This window comes from Engystomops pustulosus, chromosome 4, assembly GCF_040894005.1.
Source record: "Engystomops pustulosus chromosome 4, aEngPut4.maternal, whole genome shotgun sequence".
NCBI classification, from domain to species: domain Eukaryota; kingdom Metazoa; phylum Chordata; class Amphibia; order Anura; family Leptodactylidae; genus Engystomops; species Engystomops pustulosus.
The window spans coordinates 176,867,280-176,884,075 of record NC_092414.1 but is presented as its reverse complement, the minus strand read 5'-3'; the positions used below and the strand labels follow the sequence as shown (position 1 = coordinate 176,884,075).

The 16,796-nt window shown below is 42.1% G+C and overlaps 1 protein-coding gene across 1 annotated transcript; it reads right to left on the bottom strand.

The window, feature by feature from the left end:
* HACD3 (3-hydroxyacyl-CoA dehydratase 3) lies at window positions 1–16,708 on the bottom strand. Its single transcript, XM_072148670.1, has 11 exons — window positions 16,552–16,708; window positions 13,885–13,927; window positions 13,703–13,776; window positions 13,401–13,565; window positions 10,961–11,012; window positions 10,533–10,643; window positions 7,776–7,903; window positions 6,509–6,621; window positions 3,939–4,045; window positions 3,025–3,156; window positions 1–1,839 (listed from the first exon to the last, which is right to left on the bottom strand). The coding sequence occupies exons 1-11, from the start codon at window positions 16,627–16,629 to the stop codon at window positions 1,763–1,765; spliced, it is 1,080 nt and encodes a 359-aa protein (XP_072004771.1). The 5' UTR covers window positions 16,630–16,708; the 3' UTR covers window positions 1–1,762.
* Between the last annotated feature and the right edge of the window lie 88 nt (window positions 16,709–16,796).

Below are 16,796 nucleotides of genomic sequence, written 5' to 3'. Positions count from 1 at the left end.
TAAAAATCTTAGGTTTTGTTTAATTTATCACATCATATTTCATAAATTTCACAACCCAGCAAGAACATATAGGTGACTTGGGTGGCACAGCACCATATTGAATGCCCCTGGATCCACATAATAAATGGTTGTTTTACATATTGCCAGAAAAAGTTATTAAATTCATCTCTTAATGGGGTTGTTCACTTTAAGAAAGTCCCAGCAAATAACTGATATTGTGCGTGTAAAGAAGAGTTACACTTTCTCTATCAATTCTTTAGTTTTTCTAGATCTCTGCTTGCTGTCATGCAACAGGAAGCTTTGTTGTTTACTTCCTGTGGATAAACAACGGTCCACAGTCATGTGATGTTACACAGGTACAATATCACACTCCCTGTGTGATGCTAACGACCCTGTGCACCTGTGTGACATCACATGACCATGGACCAGTGTTTATCTACAGGGAGTAAAAAAAATAAAGTTTCCTGTTGCATGACCGGAGATCTAGAGAACAGTAAATGATTTTTACATATATTTTAACTTTTCTTTACTCAAACAATATCAGTTAGTTGCTGGCATGTGCGTAAAGGAAACCTACCATTTTATTTGATGCATCATGAACCAGACATATCTTCAGACTGCTGTAGCTACACTGATGCAGGATCATATCTTGTTTATTCCCTGAGTTGAGTGGTTTTGCTGAAAAAACTAACATTTAGGATCTTGGGAAAGCTGGGTCAGGCTGGCTGCCTACATAAACACATTACACACGGAGATTGTCATTACACATGGAGGTTAGTCAAGACATGACTAATCAACCAGAACTGATCACTCATACACAGGAGCTGGGGGATGGTGCAGCAATTGATTATTCTGCCTTCAGGCACAACCCAAGGATTACATCATCCTCTCCTGCAGTGAAAAATTAATGTGCTAGGAGAAGCGCTGAAGCAGCCAAAGAACCGACAGAGACTCATTATCATAATTTAATAGTTGCTTTATCAGAAAAACCACTCAGCACAGGGATTAACCAAGATATGATCCTGCATCAGTGTAGCTACAGCATTCTCAGGGGATGTTTACTTCATATTGCATCAAATCAAATGGTAGGTTTCCTTTAAGGTGGACAACCCCTTTATCTACATTCTCAGAACCTGCTGATGCCATTTGTAAGTATTTTGAGATTCACATGCAAGTTGTGCCCATGTTCTGCCCATTTCAGTCAAAATATGTGTCATTGGGACCTAGGTCTGACTCATGCCAACCTCAGGCGGCAGATGAATTACTGAGTATATGTTGGCCATAGTCACAGCATCATATGATGCTAGAAGTCCCTGTCTACTCATTATCTATAGGCCCATCCCAATAGCATGCCTACATTATAGTACCATAGTGTAGCAGAGAGGCAGTGACTCACAGCATCATAGGTGACTATTTTGTGAGTCCGGGTCCCCCACACAGTTTACTTCAGGACTTACCATCTGTAGTCTGACACCAGCCTTATGGACAATTTTTACCTCCAAACCAATAGTCTGTGGTATAATATTCAGCTACATATATACAAGTGGCAATGCTGAAATGGTGCCCAAATCTAGTACCCCGTGGGGATAGCATAGAGCCAAGAAAATCACTCATTATTAACCCTTTGGTCCCAGCAGTGGAAAAAAAAATAGATTGAGAGGTTGAGGGAACCAGGAAATCAAAAAAGAAAATTAAAAAAAAAAAAAAATTCTAATAAATCCTTAGCCCACCCACTTAAAAAACAAATAAAATCTAACAGACGTTAATGCATCTTTCTCTTCCGGCTTCCCAAACGTCTGCGCCTTTGTTTGTGCAAGTGGCGGAAATTGATGGCGAGTCCTATACAAAAAAAAAGAAAGAAAAAGAAAATCGGAGGATTCAATTATCTGCTTATCTTCTATTTATTATATTCATTGTAAGTCCATTAATTAATTTACTGAAATTATTTGTTTTTTGCATAAATCACTTTTAAATGTAAATGAATGCAATATTATTATTATGGTATTTACTCCATGCGCGACTGTCTATAATGCTTAAAGGCCTTAGATTCTGCAGTTCCTAAGCATTGTATTATAAGTGGTACCACCAATCACCACAGGACCCCCTGCCAATGTTGATCGCTGGACGTTGATCATTATAGCCTTATGAAGGCCTACAGTCTATGATCTTTGTACACCTATCAAGGCCTGCTGTGGATTGTAAGTCAGTGTTAAGCTTACAGGCATTATACAATGCAATAAAAGAGTACTGAAAAATACTGCATCAGTGATCTTAAAATATGTCATCTTAGGTCCTTTCCCGAATAACATTTTCAAATTGTACCACATGTATGTATCTGATCACATGAAATCACAGCAGTCTCCATGGACTGCTGTGATTTCATGTGATCAGGTGGAAACATGGGGTAGATTTTTGCAAATGTTAGCGGTTGAAGGACCTTAGATGACATCACCCTGGTCACATGACATGCTAAATGGATTTTTTGCTCCTCTCATTCCAAAAGCTACAAGTTTTTTATTTTTCCAATAACAGTGATGTATATGGGCTTGTTATCTGTGGGACAAATTGTACTTCGTTTGCTTAAAAAAATATATATATATATATATATCCTTTTTTTTAAACTTTTATTTCAGGTCCTCTAGGGTACTTTAAACCTGGAGGGTCTCATCACTCATACTATATACTGCAATATTACTATATTGCAATATACAGTAATTTTACTGATGATCTCTACCATTGGCCGTCCAAGATAGCGAAACCGCCCAGATGCTCTGTTAGGTGCTGTGGACGGGTTCAACCTCGGCACTTAACAGGTTAACTGCCACAATCATTGCCAGCACTGACTGTGACAGTTACAGGTGGGTGTCAGCTGTTTTATACAGCTGACACCAGCTGTGTATGGAGAGAGCTCAGCCTACGAGCCATCTCCATAACCCCCTGCCGCACCACAACATTATAGTATGTTGTGGTGCGCAAAGGGATTAACATCAAACAAACTAAAAGTTAAAGATGATAAGAACTTACCCAAAAATAACAGCACTAAGTATATAGAAAGGAAGACAGCAAAGCTGATATTCACATTCAGAGGTGATGGGAGCTGGAGGCTGAACTTGCCAGTCTCCGTAAAGATGGGCATTGACAGGATGATACAGACAGCTGTGGGATACAAACACAAGTTTAGATCACATCCACACAAATATGGCTGCTCAAAGCATATCCAGTGTGACCGCCTAACACATGGATCACTGTGGTGGGGCCCTCTACATCTAGTCCTAGTAAATCTTCTCATCTAAACCAAAATTTTGGTTATAAAATACAGGCGGTCCCCTACTTAAGAACACCTGACTTACATACGACCCCTAGTTACTGTACTTTAGCCTTAGACTACAATAAACAGCTATAACAGTTATCACAGGTGTCTGTAATGAAGCTTTATTGTTAATCCTGGTTCTAATGACAATCCAACATTTTTAAAATCCAATTGTCACAGAGACCAACAAAGTTCTGGCTGGGATTACAATGATAAAATATACAGTTCCGACTTACATACAAATTCAACTTAAGAACAAACCTACAGACCCTATCTTGTATGTAACCCGGGGACTGCCTGTATACAGTAATATCACCCTAGTCAGATTTTATGTCAGATTTTCAGGGACTGAAGCCCCAAGCAAGTTACAAACTTTCTTCAATTTCCAAAAACCCCTACACATGGACTTTCTTTATAAACAATATGGACAACCATGTAAAGTGTATACCAGGGCCTCCAAACTCAATGACTCAAAAACTTAATGGCAGATTTGGGGGAAGATAAAGAAAAGAAAGCTGGATTTCCATTTGCAGACCCTACTGTTTAGATAGAAACCACCAATGTGGATTACAGCAATACAAATATCACACTCCCAATCTGCATAAAGCAGGTGACCATTGTTACCTACCTTCTGACAAAGCCCCCAGTGGGTAGAGTGGAATCCAGATGGTGTATCTGATCCATGTCAACAGCTTCCAATGCACGTCTATGCAGGCCAGCATGTAGAATGGATACCTGGTGACAATGCAAGGACAATAACCTTAGCCAAAATATACAGGGGGGGGGGGTTGAGTATTTAGTCAGCCAACAATTGTGCAAATTCTTCCACTAAAGGGAACCTGCCACCAGGAGACCCATTTTTAGCACTCCCCCAGTCCCCACAGAGCAAAGTGTTTTTGTATAAAAAAAAAACTGGTTTTACAGAAAAAATATGTTATATGGTACCTTTCATTAGCATCTGCTGTGTGACTAGGCAGTTGCCTTTTGGGAGGAGCTGGAAAGGAGCAGTTCCCCCCACCCTTGGGATTCAGCTTCTCCATGTGACCTTTTCAAATATATGAAAACACCCATCACTGGGCTTAGCGACGCCCCCTGCTCCTCTACAGCCAATCCCGAGTGAGGGGAGTTATTCATATATTTGAAAAGGTCACATGTTTCCCAAGGGTGGGGGGGAACTGCTCCTTTCCAGCCCCTCCCTTTTGGCAACTGCCTAGTCACACAGCTAATGAAAGGTACAATATAATATATCTTTTTTTCTGTAAAACCAATTTTTAATACAAAAACACTTTGGCAGTGTATGTACTATGCTCTGTGGGGACTGGGGGAGTGCTAAAAATAGGTCTCCTGGTGACAGGTTCCCTTTAAGATGAGAGAGGCCTGTAATTGTCATCATAGGTAGACCTCAACTATGGGAGACAAAATGAGAAAACAAATCCAGAAAATCACATATGAATTTTAAAGTATTTATTTGCAAATTATGGTTGAAAATGACTATTTGGTCACCTACAAACCAGCAAGATTTCTGGCTCTTACAGACCTGCAACTTCTTATATAAGAGGCTCCTCTGTCCTCCTCTTATTACCTGTAGTAATGGGTCCTTGTTAGAACTTGTTATCAGTATAAAAGACACCTGACCACAACCTCAAACAGTCACACTCCAGTCTCCACTATGGTGAAGACCAAAGAGCTGTCACAAGACACCAGACCTGCACCAGGCTGGGAAGACTGAATCTGCAATCTGAATATGTGAAGAAATCAACTGTGGGAGCAATAATTAGAAAATGGAAGACATACAAGACCACTGATAATCTCCTTCCATCAGGGGCTCCACGCAAGATCTCACCCTCTGTGATCAAAATGATCACAAGAACAGTGAGCAAAAATCCCAGAATCACACAGGGGGACCTAGTTAGTGACCTGCAGAAAGCTGGGACCAATGTAGGTGATTGTCAGTAACACACTGCGCTGCCAGACGTGTCCCCCTGCTTAAGTATGTACATATCGGGGCCCGTCAGAAGTTTTCTAGAGAGCATCTGGATAAGGAGTTTTGGAAGAATGTCAAATGGTCAGTTGAAACCAAAGTAGAAGCGATTTGTAGAAACACAAACAGTCATGTTTGGAGGAGAGTGAATGCGGAGTTACATCCAAAGAACACCAGACCTACAGTGAAGTATGACCGTGGCAACGTCATGACGAGGGGTTGTTTCTCTGCAAAGGGACCAGGGCGACTGATCCGTTTACATGAAAGAATGAATGGAGCCATGTATTGTTAGAATTTGAGTGTAAACCTCCTTCCATCAGCAAGGGCCCAAGCACAAGGACAGCGCAACGAAGAAGTGGCTTCATAAGAAGCATTTCAAGATCCTGGAGTAGCCGAGCCAGTCTCCAGATCTCAACCCCAGAGAAAAACCTTTGGAGGGAATTGAAAGTTTGTGTTTCCCAGCGCCCAAAAATATCGCTGCTCTAGAGGAGACCTGCATGGAGGCCATCTTACCAGCGACAGTGTGTAGAAACCTTGTGAAGACGTACAAAAAACGTTGTCATTGCCAACAAAGGAAATATAACAAAGTATTGTTGTTATTGACTAAATACTTATTTTCCGCCATAATGTCAAAATAAATTTTTTAAAAATTAGACAATGTGATTTTCTGGATTTGTTTTCTGATTTTGTCTCTCATAGTTGAAGTCCATCTATGGTGTAAATTACAGGCCTCATCTTTTTAAGTGGGAGAACCTTCACAATTGGTGGCTGTCTAAATCTTTTTTCCTGATTGTATATTACTGTAGACTAAAAATGGATAAAGGGCTTGTATTGCCCCGCTTACTGCAACCTTTCTATTATGCAGAACCCTTGTACAGGACCTTTAGAGACATCATGATAGCAGGAAGCTGATGTTGTCTTCAAAAAGGTTACAGAAAGGACCCAGGGAAAGCGATCTAGAACATTATTCTACACTTGATCTATTTGATTACTCCGTTGTTTGGCATTTTTGGATTTAGGTCTTCCATGTACTTACTGCTGTTAATGGTATAGTGAGAAATAATCTCCAGCTACTTTATTCTATGGGATATTTAGACCTACCTGTAAATCAAGTCTTGGTGTTACTGGTTGGGGTCGGGGTTCAGTACCGGAACAGGATTTTTAAATTCGGGTTAGGCTATACCAAAATTTTGATGGGTCCGCTCACCACTGCCTACCTGAAGATCTCGATGGTGCTCCAAAGATAGAACACAAAGAACACTGCTCCTTTACTCTGCATCTCATCCAGCTGCCCAAGGACGATAAAAAGTATGAAGTTCCTCCCCAGCACCTGAAAGACATAGGAGATGTACTTGACATTAGCTCAGTTTCACACAATTTACAAGATGAATGCTACTGCGCTTAAAAGGGGTTGTCTGAAGGTTGAAAAACATTGCTTCTTTCTTCTGCTGACCATGGGTGGTATGGCAACAGCTCCATCCATCACTATGAACAGCAATACCTGAACTAACCATAGTCAGGCGTCGCACCGTTTTTGGAAGTAAGCAGTCATGTTTGAAGGGGTTTTCAATCTTTGAGTAATTGATGACCTATCCATAAAACAGATCAGTAAGGGGTCACTTGGGAGCCACCAGTTTGAGCACTGGAACCGTTGTGTAGTGGCTAGCACTGGGAACTACAGCTCAGCTTCCATTTACATTCAGACCCTAAGCAAGTTAATATCATTTCTGAAATCATAGACTTTCCTTCTATGTATATATGAGGAATCTATTACCTATTGGATTCTATGCAATTCTATGGGGCAGATTGACTTACCCGGTCCCTTCGCGATCCAGCCGCGCGTTCTCTGCGGAGGATTCGGGTCCGGCCGGAATTTACTGAGGTAGGTCCCCCGATGTCCAGTAGGTGTCGCTGCTGCGCTGAAGTCCGTGGGAATGCACTGAAGTTCACCGTCCTACCCCGGGTGCAGGTAAACGCGTGTCAAGCGACACTTTCTTTTTTTTTTTTTTTTTTAAATGCGCCGGTTTTTCCTAATCCATCGGGATTTTTTTTTTACGGCCACTGCCCCCGATTTCCGTTGCAATTCAAGGGCATTCAAGGGCAATTCAAGGAAAATCAACGCAAATCGGAAATATTCGGATAACCCGTTGGAAAAACTCGATTCGGGCCCTTAGTAAATGACCCCCTATGTATCTATTAGATTTCTCCAGGATCTCATCTTGAGAGATAAGTAAAGGTCATTCCACCCTCGGATTTTGGAGAATTTCAGATCCCCACAAGACTGGATCTATTAGTTCTTAGTGCTGCACATGATACTGTCATGTACCTAGAGCTAAAGATTTCTTGCAAGTGACCCATTTAACAATGGGGTAAACAGATTTATAGAGGATTGTGGCGTATAGCCTGCAGAGAACACATTGAAATATATGTGTAGCCCCGACCATGTATTCAGCGCTCATAACACTGCATTATTGCTCATAATACCTGGATCAATGCTGGCACAACTCCGGTTTTCACCAATCCTATTAAGGGATTTATAATCTCCAAAACAGCCAGTGTCTGGCAGAAATACATCATGTCAGACATTGTGTGAAAAGTGTCATAGAAGGAATCTGAAATTGAAAAAAATAGCAGAAATTAACCATATTTTTATATACCCCTATATCCGTTTATATACTTATAATATGTAATAGGTTAACTGTATATGTTAAATGAAGTGGCAGTGCCCAAGCTCCATTGTTACTTCTCACAAAATAGGGTACACAGATGGCCAGTTCTGGGAAACCCAAGCAATGAATCCCCAGCAATTAGATCACCTATGATGTGGATAGGTAATATGCATCAATCAGGGAACAGCCCCGTTGAAACATCTTAAAGGGGTTGTCTACTTTCTGCAAACAATATGATAGTATTTGTGTAATAAAATGTTATACAATTTTCCTATATACTGTCTGTATCAATTTCCAAATCTCTGCTTGCTGTCATTTTATAGGAATCTTCATGGTTTATTTCCTGTGGATAAAAGGATACTTTCTGTATCCTTGTCTAGATATCTGCTTGCTGCTATTCTATAGAAAGCTTTGTTGTTAACTTCCTGTGGATAAAAGCCGGTCTATGGTCAGGTGATGTCACACAGGTGCACGGCTAATTACATTACGGAAAGTAAGCAGAGCTGTGTGATATATATGAGCAGTGCACCTGTGTGACATCACATGACCATAGACTGGCTTTTATCTACAGGAAGTTAACAACAAAGCTTTCTATAGAATAGCAGCAATCAGATATCTAGACAAGGATAAAGAAAGTATTCTGTATTACTTTTTATTACATAAACAATATCAATTATTTGCAAAAATGTGTGCGTGTGTGTGTGTGGCAGTGTGTGTGTGTGTGCGTGTGTGGCAGTGTGCGTGTGTGGCAGTGTGCGTGTGTGGCAGTGTGCGTGTGTGGCAGTGTGCGTGTGTGGCAGTGTGCGTGTGTGGCAGTGTGCGTGTGTGGCAGTGTGCGTGGCAGTGTGTGTGGCAGTGTGTGTGCGTTTCCTCCGGTTTCCTCCCACACTCCAAAACATACTGGTAGGTTGATTAGCTTGTGAGCCCCATTGGGGAGAGGGACCGATTACGCAGCGCTACACAGAGCTTGCTAAATCTGTGTGCGTGCTATATAACTAAAGGAATCCTTTTCAAGACCACAGTCAATTTTAGCAAGCATAAAATAAAAGAATAATAAAATTAAAATAGTTTTAGAGAGAAAGTAGGAGGGGAGTTCTTGGCTACTACCCTCTCCATGCCCAGAATATTGCACTCGTGAGATGGAATTATTTTTATGCCACTGTATAAGTGTCTGGTAATGTGAGGTTATTGCACAAAGTTAACACTTAAAGATGCTCAGATAGGTTTGCAAACACTGAACGGCCATCTGAGGACAACCTGCACTGCTGTGTAATTGTGAAGTGTCCTCCAGGATACAGGAATGCAGATGTCTGGGAGCCATTTCACAAAAGCTTCCTTTATATACAGGGAAGATATGGGGGGAGAGGAGCGATACAACGAGACTCCGCTTCCTGGTGCCATCTGTGCCGGTTTCTCTTTATAGCACTGACATTTAGAAAACCTCTAACGTGTTGTGCCATAGAGAGACACTAGAAAATGTTCACTGGATGGGTTCCAGGCGATAAGACCTCCACTACCTGCAATCAGCTATTTCTACCTTGCAGGGGATTTTATATTATTCTAAATTAAGTGTCCAAGACCATTTAGGACTTATCCAAATGTTGAGGACAACCTCTAATACGTTAATTTCTTATGATCATGTAAGTCCAGGTAGTACCAGGTATAAATGAGAAAGAAAGCAGCACACATGCAAATAAAAATAATACTAATACTTCGGTGCAAAAATCCCGAAAAGTATCCTCTAAACATAGGCTCAAATATGACATGAAAAGTAACATAATACGTGTGTATATTAAAGGAGTTGTTTGACTAATTAAAGTAAATCTTTACTTAACTTCTTCGGCACTCCCGGTCTTCTGCGCTGCGGTCCGTTAGAGCTGCCCCCCTGTTTGTTTACAGGGGCACGGCACCTCCGCTTCAACAAATTCTGGAAAGCCTGACACAGCCACCAGTCCTCTGTCCCAGCAAGTATCCGTGGGTGGGACAGGAGGTGGGTGGGCATGCCAGGCTGCCTATACACAGGATAGGGCCTACACTGCAGTTCCCTGGGGGTCTCAGTGATGAGAACAAAAACGAGTGGTCCAAGGTACCTCCGTTGGACCCCTGTTCGTTCCCTGAGATGAGCGGAGCACCTGGCCGTGTAAGTCTTTGCTGCCCCGTTCATCTCTATGGAGCTAACGAACATTGCCGAGCATGGAGCATGTGCCGCCGGCTGCTCCACTCATCTCGGGGAGCAACGAGGAGTCCGACGGAGGTACCTCGGACCCCCTGTTCTGGTGATCTGTGGGGGTCTTATCGCTGAGACCCTAACCAATCAGCAAGTTAGGCCCTATCCACAGGACTAGTAAAGGTTTATTTATTTATTTTTTAATATCCCTTTCCAGCCCAAAGTTTTAAAAGTAGTTGGACAACCCCTTTAACTGCTCTTAAGCTGGCCATAGACAAGACCTTTCTCCAGCAACTCCACCATAAACATACATACAGTGCTGCAGCATGTAAACTATAAGTAACTATAGGGGGACACTATGAGGACTTGTTTGAGTAGGAGGTAGTCATACTAAAGCTCACTCACCTTTTCCCAAAATAAAGAGTCGGACGGTCATATTGACAAAAATCCAGGAGAACCCAAGAAACTGTACGAGATTATACATGAACAAGTACCCGCGCTTCACATAAAGGAAAGCTGCAGAAAAAAAATATAGTATAAGAATTTAAAAAACATATTATTCCTATGCCTAGAAAAATCTTCAGGGGTCTCCATGCTGTTTCCATTCATACAACATAATCAGATGTACATGGAGGGATACTGCATAGATACAGAACAGGAAAAAGCCCATTGACAGAGCTGATTTCCTATTTCCTGCCAGAATTCGGGGCCCTGCTCATTCATCCCCCCATTCGGAAACTCTCTCCAGCAGCATCCCCAGCACTAGACATCTCATCCGAATGGAGGATGTAATAGTAATAGAAGATTAGTACAGATTATTACTCCAAACTTACGATCTTCCCGGATTCTAGATTCTGTCCTTATCTTTGATATTCTCTCTTCTTCCTACAGGATTATGACAAAGGAGATAAATAAGAGGGACTGACTGCTGGGTCTCAGCCAGTAAAATTTACATAGGACTGCACTTAGTCTCAACATGTGGTATAGATTCCCATTATGTATTCTTACTATAGAGGCCTACTAATAGTAATGCTGTCCCGAGGTCTGCAACAAAAATAGAAGTTACTGGCGGCATGTTGGCCTAAAATATTACTTTGTTATATTATGCCATTACATTGTTAGTCATTGTCTTCTGATGCCGAAAAAATTTAAGAAAAAACAGAAGTTACTGGCTGCTACTCATTTCCTCTGCTGAAATAACTACAAGGAAATGCAATATTGCATCTATAGAAACAGTGCACAGTGTCATGCAGTTACATAGAAATGCCATGGTAAAGACATTGTTATACTGTGGGCATATGGAAAAGGATAAGGAGAGTCATCCTGAACATGGCATCTTATCTACAGGTAGTGTATTATAGAGCAGGAGAAGTTGATTTATTTTCTAATCCCATTCTCTTCTATAACATACTGCCAGCATACCATATACAATCTGCTCAGCACCATGCTGTCTGCAGCCAGGACGCTATGTACAATCCGCTCAGCCCCTCTTGTGCTACAAAATGCTGCCTGCAGCCAGGATGCTATGTACAATCCACTCAGCACCTCCTGCTCTATAACATGCTGCCTGCAGTTAGGACACCATGTACAATCTGCACAGCTCCTCCTGGTCTATAACATGCTTCCTGCATACAGGACACAATATACAATCTGCTCATCTCTTCCTGGTCTATAACATGCCGCCTGCAGAAAGGACACTATGTACAATCTGCTCAGCGCCTCCTGCTCTATAACATGCTGCCTGCAGTTAGGACACTATATACAATCTTCTTGGCTCCTCCTGCTCTATAACATGCTGCATGCAGACAGAACACCATGTACAATCTGCACAACTCCTCCTGGTCTATAACATGCTTCCTGCATATAGGACACAATATACAATCTGCTCATCTCTTCCTGGTCTATAACATGCCGCCTGCAGAAAGGACACTATGTACAATCTGCTCAGCACCTCCTGCTCTATAACATGCTGCCTGTAGATATGACACTATTTAAAAATGGTCAGTTTACTTAAACAGACTTCACAAATATTCATTTTTGATGTAAAATTACAGTAGGATTTTATTTTCCCAAAACTTAGAAACGTGATAAACTCTTTCACTGACTGCGGAATAAAATTCTAACTAATGTTCTGATATTGTAGTTGGCGTGGGAGGGTATGTCATGAAGAGCAATTATTGGGAAGTAACTTTTTTTGTGCTTGTTATTTTTATAACTCCAGCAGTTCTAGGGAATAATTGCCCCATTATCTATTTCAAGAGCATCTTCCCATTGTGTAATAATAACTGTACATATTATCTATGCCGCCACCAATTGTCATTCTTTAACAAATTCCTTTAAGTTTCAAATATCAGCCCGCCATCATTCAGACTGAAAATGTCAATGCCAGCTACAGGCGCTGAGATTCTAGAAAACACTCGGGGCACTTTAGGTAAATGTGTCCCTTACAGGCTACAAAGTATGATTATCAATACGTTGCTTCATTCATTTGTAACCCAATAGGTATTTTGGTCTTATTGGGCCTCTCATGAGGCATTTTAGGCTCAACATGTTCCCTTTCAAGGAAATCTACCATTTGTTTTTATGCATTGTGAACCAAACATACCTTGAGAACGCTGTAGCTACACTAATCCTGAGCTGAGTGGTTTTGCTAAAATTCAGGACCTTGGGAAAGCTGGGTGCATACATAAACACATTACTTCCACCTACACAGGAGCTGCATGAACTGTCCAAACAGGACTAATCAACCTGAGCTGAATGACTCATACACAGCAGCTGAGGGAATGTGCAGCGATTGATTACTTCTGCCATTCAGGGACAACACACTGATGACCTATTCTCGGCTTATGCAGGGCAGGACAAGGCTGGAGCAGTACATAATTAGGGTAAGAGGAGAAGCACCGGAACAGCCACGGGAGCAACAGAGCCTCATTATCATAATTGTATAACTGTTTTTCCAGCAAAAAAAACTCAGTTCAGGGATTAAACAAGATATGTTCCTGTATCAGTAGCTACAGCATTCTCAAGGTATGTTTGGTTCATAATGCATAAAGTAGTAGATTTCCTTTAACCTAGGATGGAAATCCTCTTTAGCAGCCCAATCCATGACATCGTCAGCACATTCTTACAGTTCCCTTAAGCAATAACTGGAGATTGTTATACAAAATTAGGGCTGGGTCATTTTTTTCACACCTTGTGTCTCTCTCTGGCTGCCTGAAGTGTTCCTCATAATTCTATGCAAATGTGAAATGCAAAGAGGACAACTTCTCTCACCTTCTCCCTGAGCTCCATCTCTGCATCAGACTCATCAAGCCAGCGGTCAAAGTCCGGAGCCAGGAAGAGAGGTTTGCGTTCCTGCTTGATCAATCGAGGCCACCAGCGGCTCTCAGTCTTCTTCACAGTCAGGTTCACATGGCGCTGAGTGGACCGCTGTACAACCTGTCCGCGCAAGAGGCGGGAAAATATTACTTATCCACGCAACCAAATAAGAATCTGTAAGGCGCTACTGATAGTGATGGCGCTATAAAAATGATTATTATTATTAAGAATCTGCATTGGATGAAGACGTGACATACCTTCACCTTCACAGGTTCAAGGAATTCCAGAGAAAACTCGTACGTGTTAACCCCTTTAGCACCATGTCCCAAAGCTTAGGGAAGAATAAAATATATATATATGAATATTTTGCAAACCTCTTATATTCAGGGTCGGCATATGCCTTATTCTTCAGTCTGAATAGTGTAGATTCAGTGCTTACCTTTGAAATGCAGGACGTTGTCTGTAATACTGATGTCTGGGTTCTGCAAAACAAATATTAAATTAATTACTCGGTATAGAATATGAATGCACAGAAATTCTCATCTCTTTTATCGGTCCGCATTGAGGTTCATTATGTAACCTTTATTGTACATTTAAGAGAATGTGAAAGGAAACTGGATTCCATGGGAAACAAAACCTACATATGTAAAGTCTGGAATAACATACAAAGCCCCTGTGATGTATTCAGCCCTGCATTATTGGTTTTGTCTATGTTTAGTGTGTATCAGGGTATACAATAGCAGGACCTCTGCCATCTGTGGTCATTACATCACCTGGTTTTAGGTTCCACCAGTAAGGATAATTTTCTAGGCTTAACGTACATCTGTCATACTACACAGGGCTGTACACACATCGCCAATATGATCTTAGTAAAGAAAAAAAAAAAAAAAAAAAAAAAAAAACTTCTTCCTTGAATTTAAACAATGGTTAGGTCCCAGGTGGTTATCTGATCCACATCTATTCCACATAGGATGTACCATAAGTGCCTTGGATGAGAATATCCCTTTAATTAAAATATCTGATAAGTACATGAAACAGGGGCCTAAGGGCAGAGCTCAGGGACTACTGCAAAGGTGCAGAGGTCAGGTGTATGACAGGTGTGGGGGATGGTGACCTCTCTGGGAGTATATTGATCCCAGACCAGACATTTATGGCAGGATCAGAGTGGGAGAAACCACAATGAGCTGCGGGGCATGGAGATTGCTGGAATACCAATCCCATCCTTTCTAGCAAAAAACTTGCAACCCCACTGATTTTGTCAAGACCCCTCATGGGTAGAGATGAGCCTACCCAAACATTCCAAACGGATTTGGGTGCACCCCATGCCACCCGGACATATTGCTGGATTGGCCGTCGAACAGCCAATCAGGCAAATTAATTAGGCAATCACAGCCATGGCTAGGGTTGTTGATCGCTACTTAAGGGGCCGTGACCTATAGTTTGAGTAACAATGATATAGTTGGGCACTATTTAAAGGGAACCTGTCAGCAAAAATTTACCTTATAAACCACTACCAATATGTTGTGAAGTAATTACTGATATAATCCAGAAAATCCACTGTAAAGTGAGGTGTAAATTGGATCTATAAAGTCAAGGGGATGTGGAGAGATTTGCACTGAAGTCAAGCTCTCCACAACACAGAACAACCCATCTTCTGTGATTGACAACATTCACCAAACTTCTGGAGAGCCGGTTACTGATATCCTTGGATGTAGGACTGCCACACAGAAAGCTTGTATATTTGAGCTTATATATTTGAGGTGAGGAGAGCTTGACTTCTGTGCTGATCTCTCCAACTCCCTCTCTGCCTTCATATAAACATTTTACATCTCACTTCAAAGTTGATTTTCTGTGCACGCGATCGGATTTTGACGCAATTGCGCCGGCTTTCATGTCACATAAATCGGGGGTCGGAGAGGGGGGGCGGGCCATGGATTGGGACAAACTGCGGGCTTTAACTTGTGTCCCAAAACATGCACATACACCGGGAGGAAGACGGTGAACTCTGGCGGACCTGATCAGGGAAGCAACACATTCAGGAAATCAATGCAGGAACTTATTGAATTGCGGCAGAGTGCATTGTCGTCGGACAAAGCACTTTCGGGATCTCCTCCGGACTGGGTAGGTAAATGTGCCCCATTAGGTCTATTTATGCTGACAGGTTCCCTTTAATACATTTACAGCTTACTACAATTCAGATTAGGACTGGTTCTAGGAAATTCTCCTAAAGTAGTATCAAAGTTGTAGAACTTGATACTATGTATAGACTCCACAACACCTCTGGAGGTTGCTCTGAAGTTGGAAAGTGAGGCCTTCATGAAGGAGACATATTTTTCCAGAACATAGATGTTGGATTGGGTCGAGATCTGGGTAATACAGAAGCCAAGCGAACACTTCCCCTCTGTGTCATGCAGTGTGCCCGGGCACATGAACTACTACCACCATGTTTAGCCTTCAACAAGTTGTAGGCTGGATGAGTCATAGTTTTAACATGAACATCAGTACACAATATCTTGGGATGATCCCATTTGTCTTCTTTCCGGATGGAGCCATTCCTGTTCCAGGTAATCAATGGATAGAATGTAAACTAAAACATGATTCTTCCATTGCTCAAAGGTCCGGTTCTGAATTTTCTTTACTGCCTGATCCGTCCCCGGTTCTGAATTTTCTTTACTGCCTGATCCACCCCTAGACAGACGCTGCTATCACAAGATACTGAGGTTATATGTAACGTGTCACCAATGCTATGACAGATCTGTGTACTGAGATACCAGTGTGATACCTTGCGTGCCTCCAGCTACAACATTGCAATCATAACTATCAAGAAGAAGACAATTTCATACATAAAGTATTTCCATAAAGTTGAAAAAGTAACACATTTTTGCACCAAAGCCTGACATGACACTGACATCAGTAGGACCCCTAACTTTATAGTGACCCCCCCCCCCCCAGAGGTTCATGCAAAAGGTCATGGGGTGCATGCACTGTGCACCTCTGCAAGGTCACACCATTTCTATGTATGGGGGTGCTGGGGTGCACCCCTGTTGTCAGGGCTGCAGATGCGACGGATTGATGAGGGTAATACACCTATAGGGGAGCACTGTACCTGCACATCGCTCAGCTCCACCCGGATATACAGCTCGTGGTGCCTCTGTGCCCAGTACACCTGCGGGGTGAGACTCATGGTGCGCCCTGCTCTCCGCTGCTGCTACTAGAACAATCCAAACCAGCAGCCGGCCTGACACTGCGCCACCCCGGGGGCGGGGCCAAGACCTACTGACGGCCATATTGGAAAAGGGCGCTGGTACAATAGAAATCTGGCGGAAGCCATGACAAGTGAGGGCAGCAGAA